The sequence below is a fragment of the Atractosteus spatula genome, chromosome 3, assembly GCF_055471065.1.
Source record: "Atractosteus spatula isolate fAtrSpa1 chromosome 3, fAtrSpa1.hap1, whole genome shotgun sequence".
Classification (NCBI taxonomy): domain Eukaryota; kingdom Metazoa; phylum Chordata; class Actinopteri; order Semionotiformes; family Lepisosteidae; genus Atractosteus; species Atractosteus spatula.
In genome coordinates this window covers 12,124,939-12,136,744 of record NC_142708.1, presented here as the reverse complement: position 1 = coordinate 12,136,744, position 11,806 = coordinate 12,124,939, and the positions used below count along the sequence as shown (strand labels likewise).

The 11,806-nt window shown below is 38.0% G+C and overlaps 1 protein-coding gene across 1 annotated transcript; it reads right to left on the bottom strand.

The window, feature by feature from the left end:
* tal2 (T-cell acute lymphocytic leukemia 2) lies at positions 1-5,236 on the bottom strand. Its single transcript, XM_088911979.1, has 2 exons — positions 5,150-5,236; positions 1-1,287 (listed from the first exon to the last, which is right to left on the bottom strand). The coding sequence occupies exon 2, from the start codon at positions 1,273-1,275 to the stop codon at positions 940-942; it is 336 nt and encodes a 111-aa protein (XP_088768105.1). The 5' UTR covers positions 1,276-1,287; positions 5,150-5,236; the 3' UTR covers positions 1-939.
* Between the last annotated feature and the right edge of the window lie 6,570 nt (positions 5,237-11,806).

Below are 11,806 nucleotides of genomic sequence, written 5' to 3'. Positions count from 1 at the left end.
ACATGGAGAAAGCAAATGTACTGTATGCTGCATTCCAACACGATTGTAAAGGATTGCTAAATTCTTTGGCTATAGTGATGTGTTTTGTTTTACAACACAGCAAATAAAATGGACATTTCTGTAAGTAAAAATTGCTTGTAATTGTTTTCTTCCCCTAAACGTCTTTAGTGTCCTCCCCTAAATCTCTCTATCAGTTAACAATAATTATTTTATTCTTCTTATTTAATAAACATAATTCATAATCTGATACCCTCCCTATATAATGTAAGATACACAAGACTGTTCCAATACCTTGGAATATTCAAGGCTTAGAAAGTGATACCATTTTACTGAGATGAATCCAACGTTCTTCTTTATTCTTTATCCTGTTGTCAATTTGATGAGATTCTGGATGAAATATACTGTAAATCCAATGCATTTTCTGTAAAATATCCATTAGTATTTGTCAGAAATTTGGAAAATGTTCACGCTTTCCGTTATTATAAATCTAATTTACATCACGGCCATTTCAGCAAAGATCTTTAAGAATGTACTGCAGATGCCCAAACATTTTTGTCTGATACTTAAAATCTTCTAAACCAGAGAGTATACATTTGCAGAAAACATCCAAGCAACATCCATGCAGATACAGCTAAAGTAATGTCAATGTCAGCAAAAAAAAGGGCTTCCCATAAGTCTCTTTGTGTCACCAACTCTTCTTTTATCACGTTTCCTATGGTGTGGCTTGATGGAGAACAGTAAGCTACCCAGCTAGGACTACCAAACCAAAACTGAAGAATCACCTAATAAGCAAAAAATATGAACCATCGCTTGTCATGGGATGAGTGGGAAGCCTTCAGAAGCACATCAAGCTTTCTTAAACTGGAGTGGAAAACCAGCAGCCTTCAGACGTCAAGCAGCACAGCAGTCTTGGGTTTCAGGGGACCGTGATCCCGAGAGCTACCAGGTCTCAGAGCTGTCACAGCTGGAGCCCGGGGACGGCGCCTCCGTGTCGCTGACGTTGCCCCACTGCTTGGAGGAGTGCAGCCGCTCAACGTTGCCCCTGAGGAAGTGCAGGAGAGAGCTGGGGGAGGCAGCCACGGGCTGGCCGCTCTGGCTATCCAGCAGCTGCACCAGGAAGTTGATATATTTCATGGCCAGGCGCAGGATTTCGTTCTTGCTCAGTTTCTTTTCCGGAGGGTGCGTGGGAATGAGCTTCCTCAGCTCAGCGAAAGCGCTGTTCACATTCTGCTGCCTCCACCTCTCCCGAGTGTTGGTGAACACCTTCCTGGTCATGGTGGCTAAGGGCTGCAATCAGAGGAGGGACACGGTGTTACGGGCCATTGCAGAACAGAAATACCTGGCGAGTGATGAAGAACAGTATGCTGACAGGATGGATCAATAGCAGACAAGACCGAGATTTATCACTAACACGGACAGGAGATGTTTGACCATGATTTATTATATCATGCTCAATATATTTAATTGAATATGACCAGGAGTCAGCAGTGAAGACAGAACCTGCTGGGAGCTGATTTTCTTTGATATTTCTAAAAAAATTAGATTTTTTCATGGCAAGCACTTTTTTTTTTTTGCAGAAAAATGAATGTACCTGTTCGGAGTCACACACTGTCTTGCTCTTGTTACCCATGACTGTTTAAAACAATGGATGGGTACGTACTAGATCACAGAGATTCCCATGTACAATCACATTCACAGCGTTACTGTACAGAAATGAACCTTTATGGAAGGACATGCTTAGGGTACAGATGGGAGATATTTTCAAGTATTTTTCCAGGTAGCACACAAAGAAAATTCACAGCAGTTTTAATTCTCCACCTCCCTCTCCACACACACACAAATGCAAACTTAAGCCAGTTATGTTCTTGCTTTTGTATTCTACACACACTTTTTTGTTGTTCCTACCATATGTGAACACACGTATCATTGTATTGTGTGTGTGGTCTGCCTAGGACAATATTTATATTTACACACTGTTCACTTTTACACACTATAAATCCAATTGTATTAATTTTATTATATTTGAAATAGACATATTTAGAGATCATATAAAATCCAGTGAGTATCTGTCCTCGTATGAGAAAAGAGCCACTCAGTTCATTGTGCTCATTAGGGTTTATTTTCTCTGTGGTCACACTAGTGATTGCACTGGACACAAACCCTCCAAGTGTGAAATGCCCTCAAAATCTCCTGTGGAGGAAATGCCAGCATGCATCTGAGAGGCCTACGTGACTGTGAGCTGGCTAGAGAGAACACGCAGGCTCCTCACAGACAGGTATCACAAGCTGGAATTGAACTCAAGACTCTGTAGACTCCGGAGCTGGAGGCATTGTGTTAACCAGCATACCACTAAAAAAAATATTATTCCTAATATACAATGAGTTAACTAAAAAAACATGTTCATTTAGTAATTAAACTAAGACATGCAATCGAAACCAGTGTTAAGCACTGAGTAACAAAGATCAGGAAGTGAGTTGCAAAGGAACAAGCATAATTTAATTCCACGCTGACACGCAGGAAGAAGAAGAAGCAGCAAAATATTTATTCCGAAACGTTATTTTCTCCAATATTTTTACTTTCCAAGTAAGAGATGAACTACACAGACACGGGATTACAGGACACTTTCGAAAAAGCTTTGTCATCATCACGATACAAACAATAACAATCCAAAAGCTTCCCAAATACAGGAGAGTTTGGAAGGGTTTGTGAGAGTCTGGAACAAGCTGCCCAGCTATATTGTGAAGTCCTAGCTATTTTCAAGAAATGGCTAAGATGAGATCAATACGCTTACTAACTACCCAGGCGGCTAGATGCGCCCAATGTTCTCTTCTTGTTTATAACCTTTCTTATGAGAAAACCTCCGTGCAGCAGCCATTATGCATTACCACCGCACAGGGTATCAGCTGGAGAAGTGAGAAATTGCTTCACTAATAAAATTGAGAGAACAACTTAGGCAGGGCAGATTCCCCTTTGCCCTCATTGGCCCAAGTGCCCTTTTTTGCTTGTAGAAAAAAAGTCCAACCAATTTTTTTTCCGCCACTTGACGATTCTGCTTCAGTATTTAGTACGGATCTCCCGATAGGGGAAAAGAAATGTTGCACCTAATTGATCTCATCCGAGCACAAGCGCCTGCCTCCTGTTCGTTGTAAAAAAGCAGCGATAAGCAACTTAGGCTACTACACCTGTGTGGTGCATGTTAAACATTTTTGAACGGTGAGAAGATACACAGATTTTCAGAATGACTGTACAAAAGTAACACACCAAGGGTGTCGTATTGAGCACTTTGTATGTAGGAAATACTACTGTACATCCATTCACCTACTCTAAGTTTGCAAACCGACGAACTAACCACGTTATTGTCTGCATGGCTATTTTGCTAGCTAGATTGAAATTTCCTTAAGAAAATTTCGTTAACTGAGTAGACAAGCCAATCTTGTGGTATTTGATATAAACAGCTCTCATGCATTTTCCTTGTTGTACAGTATATATGTGGTTCAGTCACAGAAACAGGAGAGCATGCCTTCAGAAAAAAAGAGAATTTAGGGAGGCAGCTAAAGGGAGTACATCGCTTCATAACTGGGTCCCAACTAGCGGCAGACGAATGGTCATCAAAAAGGCCAGTTCCTTAGGGTACATTCTACGTACGCCTCAATAACAGAGGAGTTTTGCCTCACAAGAATAATTACATCGGTAAATGTTGTACGACTTAAGTTTTGATGAATATCAAAGCTGCCTGTACCCTATTTACAAAAAAATATACAGGGTATATGAGTAGTAATTTCATGATCATTTTTGGATATAATTTCTAGCGGCTTCCTGAATATTTATCCCGCAATAGACAGTTTTTGGGGAAAAAAATGTGCTATCATGGGAATTCTTCCTCTCAAGAGGGAAAGAGATTGCATTTGGTATTGCATGTAATTAGATGGTAATATTTTTATTTGCTTTGTCCTCTTGTTAAGATGTGTTATATCAGGAAAATAAAGTATACTGTATGCTCAGTAGAGAGGGTGTAATATCTTGTCTGTTAATCAAACATAATCAGCAATTATGGACAACCATTTTTTTTTGCCAAAGTTGTGAATATTATAATGCCTCAGAAGTCACAATTTTACTTCCTGTAAAATGAAAAAACACAGAAACTGATTCGAGTCCAGGATACTCTAATGTAACAAATCCTGCCCTGGAAAGTGCCCCTTTTGAGCCACTGCCCACCAAAGGTCTCTGCTGACCAGGGTACTAGGTTTTATATTCCTATTCTTATATACTGTACTGTGCAATGGCTTTTAAATGACTGAGTCACCATGTCCTTAGTTTAATATCTCAGGTCTGCATGCATTCTGCAGGTCTCTAGAAGTGAAATGTGAATGTTAAGAGAAATATGCTTGCAACATACTGTATATAAATCTGGAGAGTCACTACAAAGAAATTAAACAACAATGAAAAGCACATTGGAAGGAAAATCTTAACTATTAAAAAATAACTTCATATAAGAAGTGTGCATTCCAGTATTGCAGTAGAAGAGACAATGTTTTTTTGCCTACAATGTTTAGGGAAATCTACAAAGAATCCTATTTTGACTGGAAAATTCATATGACAAAATAAGATACAGTACATATACTAAAATTAAACCGATTAAATAGTTACTAGAATATTTCCTAGATATAATAATGCTTTAATGGTATGCACTACATGAACTTGTCTTGCCAAAGCTTTGAACATTAAGACCATTATTAAAAAAAGCTCTTTAACTACTAATAGTTAATGAAGAATAATATCTCTTTGCTCAAACATAAAGTTGTAATTTTGATTATATTTATGATTGCAGTTAACAGGGCAATGTCTTTACATTTTTTACCACCTATACGTATCTTCTGCAATAGTGTCGAACCTGAACAACCCTGTGATAGCCACCATGTCATTTATAAAATTGATTTTATCCACATTTATTAATGTGACGTTAATCAGATCAACTTAAACATGTTTAAAAATTCAATGAGCACACAACTGCATATATCTAAATCACATAATTCCCTTTAAGAATGTATTTATTTTGCCTATCAAATGCAAAAAACCCCAGCAAAACCAGACACCTCAGTACACAATACACATACTTTTACTAGATGCCAGAAAACCACCAATCTCTCACCTGCAAGTGCTAGAGGATGAGCAGAACTTCTTTCTTTGCACAGGGTAATTCCTTGAGTCATTAGGCAGTGTGCACTCAGCAGCTCTGCAGCTCCTATTAGACACAGATCCTCTTGCTCTCTGATCGCACTCAAGCGCTCTGAGACGCTAACTGTAGGCGGGTGTGTGTGTCTGTGGGGGGGCGTTGGGGTTTGTCCCTGATAATTTATAGCAAGTCCGTCCCATTGTGCAGTATATGCCATCACCTGGTTGTCCTGTGCAGCATAATAATTATTAATCAAGACCTTGCATTTCGTTCGAGGTGGCCTTTACATCCCTCTGACATATCTGTGATTACTTTACAGCTCTCCACTGTAACTGTTTCACCTGCTGCTTCTTTCTCTGCTATTTTCCAATTCCGGACTTACTCACCGGCACGATTCCTCATGATTATTCCTAAAATACCACTTAAAGCGGGAACACGGAGCGAACAATAGCAGCTGTCAGTAATGGGAATGGAATACTCAAAATCTGAGAAAAAACAAACGTAGGAAATAAAAGCCAGATTCGTGCTTTCATTTGGAGCCTCTGGACGTCCCTAAAGAAAAGATCAAGGCGGTGATGCCTCAATATTTTTAACTGATCTGTGATATAATCTACAAGGAGGTGATGAAATCCCCAAATGATCCGATTGGAAACCTGCTTTTGCCATTTAAATAGAGAGTGCTGCAAACTGAAAGAGCTCACTAAACCCTTGATGAAAGAATAGAAAATGCTATTTACATAAGCACTGGTAATGCAATATTATTAATTATATGTGCTATAAAACTCTTATATTGCATAAAATTAATTTACTAAACTTACAGTATACAGTACAACATTTTATTATCTAATTTTATATACATATATTTTATGTACTTTTAGTTTCCTTAATATGAATCAGAGATGAAGTACGTGAAAAATAACATGAATTTTCAATCAGTATTGAATGCTGTCACGTATGCAGAATTTGTGAGTCTGATATTAATTGTGCTTTTTTTTTGCTATAAAACAATTAAGATTTTCCTTCATTTAATCTTTTTCAAGAATACAAGGTTCATCCTGGAGCAGTACTTACTTCTTCACCATCAGTCCTGGTAGGTCTCTCAAATTTGATAAATGCAGTGACTTACTATCCTGACTCTATTCTGGTTAACAACCAAACAGGAGTCCCAACTATTTTATAATAACTTTTTATAAATAACTTTTTATAATAACTATTCATCTGAAGTCATAAGGGAATGTAGTAGGCAAATTTAGAATATAATTTCTGTAGATTTAATGTAAATTGTGGATCAGGAGCACTTTAATTGAAAATCATGGACACTTTTCACAAAAGATAGATATCTAATTGCACTGATGAATTGAATATGCTACACATGATATTCATTTCAAGATACTAAACGAAAAAGAACATATAGAAATAAATGGTAAAATTATAGTTTTGCTTAGCCTCACAAGTAAGATGGAAACATGAATTACCATAATCAGCATGCTGATTTACCATATAATATTAATTTTCTAATTTCAGCTAGTAAGCAGTTGATCTGTTCATGCACCTACATTTTTTCCTAAACCATTTATATGGATTGTAGCAAAGGAAAGGCTTTCTTTGAGTAATGTTAACCTCTTCTGAATTGTCTTCTGTTTGATGTAATACTTTTTTAAAACAAAAATCTTGTCTGGTTTGCTGAAACAATCAGGTTTAATTGTGGAACATAAGAACTTCCCGCAATGTCAAGATGCAGATGTGGCTGTCTGCCCAAACCGTAAAGACAAAAAGAGGCATAACTCGCCAGCTGTTTATAGTCAGTTCTGAAATAACAAATTCTGTTATTTATTTTCTGTTCAGTAACAAATCCAAGGAAATAATGACCATGATATTTAGGATAAAATGGGTTAAATTCTCTTTGGAACGAAGCACAGCACTAATGAAATTGTTAACTTTTGACAAACTGCAAAGAATAATATAAAGAAAATATAGTACAGCCCTTAATAACCGGTTTGTATTCATCCCATATTTTCTTACCTTAAAATCAAACTGTAAAATGCTATTAACAGTCTCTCCAGTTAAATGATTAAGTAGTCAGTTCAGCATTTGTTCAGGGGAACCTATCTAGTAATAGTTCCTTCACTCAGTCCAAATTGCTCTAAAAATGTATTTCTGTTAGTAGTTGGATTAGACTTGCTCTTCTGTCACCGATTTCTATAGCATGAATGTCCTCTTTTATAACATCTACCCTTCTGTATGGATTCATTCATTCTTTCAAAGTTTTTAAATTGTTCCTAATCCAGATGACCATAATAACAGGTCATCTAAACCTTTCTCCAAAGAGGTTTCCATTGAGCGTCGAGTGATTAACTCTGGATTTGAATGTCACTGTTTTTTTTTTCGGACTCAAACATTGCTCTTTCTATTTCTTGGACATATTGCCGGTGTCTCTTCCCACCTAAGTTGTCGCCAAGTTAACAGGGGGAAGTGTCCAAAATAATTTCAACGTGACCGAGTGATCAGCCACAAAAGGTAAAAATACCAAACCTGGATCGACGTGTGAACAATGCAGGTATTGTTCCCTGTGGGATAATCCTGTTTAGCCTTTTGAGGGGCTCACATAAATTAGAGAACGGCGAAAGTTATATAATGTTGGGGGTCACAAGCTGGCATGTAAGCCACCTCTTCATAATATTAGCACTAGGACCCCAGGATATTATCACCCTTCGCTGCGCTGTCTGCCGCTGTGCTCTGTACTTGGCACTGCAGGAGGAAAAAAAAAACAATGTCTAGTTTAGGCAGTTGTTACTTTTTTCCACCCTTCAAGTGTTTTTTCAAAGACGCAGCCTTCCATAGAATCCCCCTCTGTGTTGAGTAGTGATTTACATAATCCGATTTGGGGGGATTATTTTGAGTCCCTGAAAAACGGCCACACTGGGCCTGATCTGAATTCCAGCTATTCACTGCGCCTGCTACACTTCCAAGAGGCTGCACCTGCACTGCTAGTCACCTCTCCTCTCGGGCCTGAATACTCGGCAGCCCACCACACAATGCCTCCAGTGCATTTAATTGATCCATCGGAGTTACGCTCAAGATGATGGAAAATGAAAGTCAGGCCAGTTAGTCTTATCCAACGGGTCATCGGTTTCTGAAAAGGCCTGATCTCACATCGGGGTGCTCTAACCCCCCCACCTCCCACACACACACACACACACACACTCACTCCCACTCCCTGCAGTCCGATCGCTTCCCTCACACCTCATCCCAAGAATATTCCTCGACTGGGGAGGCACACACGCTCCGGATAGCCTGTGCAGTGATTCACTAAGCCTTAGCATCACATTTTAAACGTCTTTCTTCTGTTTATGATTTCCCACAACTTCTGCTGCCCCGTTGAAGCTGAAAAACATAAACTGAGCACGATATTACACATTGTTTACTGCAAAGGCATTATTTTGAATATTTTCAAATATTTTGTTTTGTGCCTCTTTTAAATGAACTAGGTTTTTTTTAACTGTGGCGTGGTTTCAAGAGAGCCTTGTGGGTGTTTGATTTTGCACCGTTATTTTCTTCATGGGCCTAGTTGAAGGGGCTCCAGACCTGTTTAAAAACCCGCTGAGACACGGCTGTTCTCTTCAGCAAAGTAGTTCACAAAAAGTGCTTCGGAAAAAATATCCAGCTGTGTAAATTGGTGAGTCATTCCGGGGAAAAAAGCATCTGCCAGACAAATTCATGAAAAAGTCCTCTTGCAGAGCTTTCAAGTGTTGAACAAAACAAATTTGGTCCATTTCATCAACATTTTTCCAAAATCAAAAAACAAACAAAATCTTATTCTCATGCAGCCTATGAATAATTCTATTCAATAAACCGTCCTGGGTAAAGTCAGACATTAAGAGGTATAAACGGCTCTGACCTTTGTTGTGTAAAAAAGGACCTACAGGCTAGATTTGTACAACTGTCCGTTCTCACAGTAAATCTCTCTTTTTACACACCTAAAAAATGATGTCTGAACAGGGGTAATCATGGACCCATTAAGCCCGTGTTTACACTGTGTTGAAATGTGGAGTTTGACTAGACCGTGTTTAAATGCCTTTTTTTTGTTTTGTTTCCTTTCAACAGAAGGTGGCTATTTTGTCCCGGCTGTTTCTATAGCACTGAGTCATGTGGTGTTACGCAGTGATCAGAAATGAAAGTTGGGAGTTATTTACGGTTCTGAGTCCGGATTCTGCCAGGAATCGGCGCCTGTGGGCTCGCTTTGTTTCGCCTTATTCCTGCGAGAGCTCACTGCAGCATGCTGGCTTGTGAAGATAAGCGTTTCTGACGCTCTGCAAGAGCTCGATAGCGGCAGTGTTCTGTTAATGAAAGATTACCTTTTAAGCATGTACGGAGAAGCCTTATCAGTTCAGCCACAATACAACACCCACTGTCAAAAAAAGACATTTGTATTATAAAATGTTGAATTAATACACCATTTCAGGGGGATTTAAAATATATGTATGCATATACATGTTCGCAAATAAACATTGACACAATTGATTCAGGTTTAGTATTTTGGGGGTATTTAAATTAATTGATTTTTTTATTGCACACATCACACTGCCCCTAATCCAAAAGAAACTACGGGGACTCCATCTCAGCACTTTGGAAAGGAATTGCTGTGTATTTATGTTGGCAATTTTTCGTTGTTTGGAAAACTTATTTAGTTTCCTTAATGTCTATAGGCCTAAATTCAACTGCCTGACATATTTCTTACCAATCCACTGTTACAATGAATAATCTTTCTTGTCTTGTTTAAATACTATATAACGGTTTCCTGAGGTGAATGTATTATGGGCTAACCAAGTTAATGAATCCTACATTGTAATTCCTATACATATTTTTTCATATTTCACTGTATTTTCATGTTATTAATTCCTTTGCTACATTAATCCACACTTTAATGTAATGAAATGTGATTTATACATTAGAACTTTATCATAATTATTCAAAATATGTTATCACTTAGCAGTAGTATAATACTATGCAGGTCATGGCATTTTATGGATTTTACTACAGTGACACAATTTAACTTAAGATTCTTAATTTCATTTTGATGTAAATCTGTAATTGCAGCGGCAAATCTATTTTTGTGGAATTCACAATGCACAGTTTACTCTAAGTCTGGGATATTTCGATATACTTTTACAAAGCACAACATTTACAGTATGTGAAAATGTAAGTGTCACTGGATAAAACCCCTGAGTTTAAGCTGCCTGCCTAGTGTACAGTAGTGTTGCTGTCCCACTTTATCTTTGGTTTTTGAAAGTTGTGATAAATATTTCTAAAATGTAAGTGTGCCGGATGTTTAAAAACATCTTTTACAAATACATAAACGTAAAAGAGAGGTTACGAACATGTGAAGACCGTGTGGCCCATTTTTTGTGGGAGCTCTAACTCGTTTGGGACATAGTAACTAATTGATCCAGACTCCCTCAACCCATTTTCTTATAAACTGACTACTTGTCCTCGCTAGATTTCCAAATAAGTAATGGTGACTTCATTTATATCGTTAATATGTTTTCTATTTGCTTTTACTATACATGTACAGCACCCTGGACCGTCTGCCATGAATAACGCATTATAAATTACAGACTGCACTTGTTTCAATCACCCCTTCATGTGTCTGCCTGCTATATATTTTTTATACGTATAGAACCTCCAAAACATTTTAATTGAAATGGGTTTGTTTCTCTTAAAGAGATAAGTATCACCAAAGACTGGATTTTTCCCTCTTTTTGCATTAACTATTCATCTCAATGTAACTAGGACAGACATTTCATTAATTAGATTTGGTCTTTGCTTTAACTAGGTCCCTGTGATGTTCTTTATAACGGCAGGGCTCAATGTTATACTCACCTCTGTCTCAAGTCACACTCATTTATGGGGTTGTCACAGCTTCATCCAAACACAAACACTGTACCTAGTTTATGGCTTGATGGAAATGTGCTTTACTTTGCAAGTTGCTCTAATTACTTGTAAACACAGCAGTAAATGTTCTGAAAGGAAACATTATCTGAATGCTGTGAATGGTGCTGTCCACCTGCCTGGCTTCTGTTCACCAGGCAAATTGACCTTTTGACTCTTGTGTTTTCCTGTAACAAGAAAAAGCATCACCCTGCCTGTGCCGAGTTGTACATTGTGCTGTACATAGACTAATACAGTCAAAATTAAATTCAAACCTCTTAAGGAACATGTAACAGACTTTGAATTGTATAATGGAGAAAGCCACCACTTTTAAACTTCAAATTCATATTTCTAAACATCTAATGTTGCCTTGCTTTAAATAATCCATGCAGATAAACATTAATGGGTAGCGTACTCAATATTTTGGTGATAGCTCAGCTAGTTGAGGAAATGACTTACGGTGGCCAATGCTGTCCCAACTTCTCTCATTTACAAGGAATGAGCCAGGGAACCGCTGCAATGGTGAGGCTGGGGTGGAGGCTTTAGGAAAGATGTGCGCAGTGTTGTGTGCAGCCAGGGAGTATTTAAACACAGGGGAGAGAAAGCAAGACATTAGAATTCGATCTCCTCAAAAACGTCTGTTGAATAACACCATTTATTTTTTAAAATATATGAATTTTCATTTAAATATATCAACTTTCTCAT

What these genes read in the sequence shown, in the direction of transcription:
- tal2 (XM_088911979.1), bottom strand. Translation starts at nt 1,275, where the DNA reads ATGACCAGGAAGGTGTTCACCAACACTCGGGAGAGGTGGAGGCAGCAG.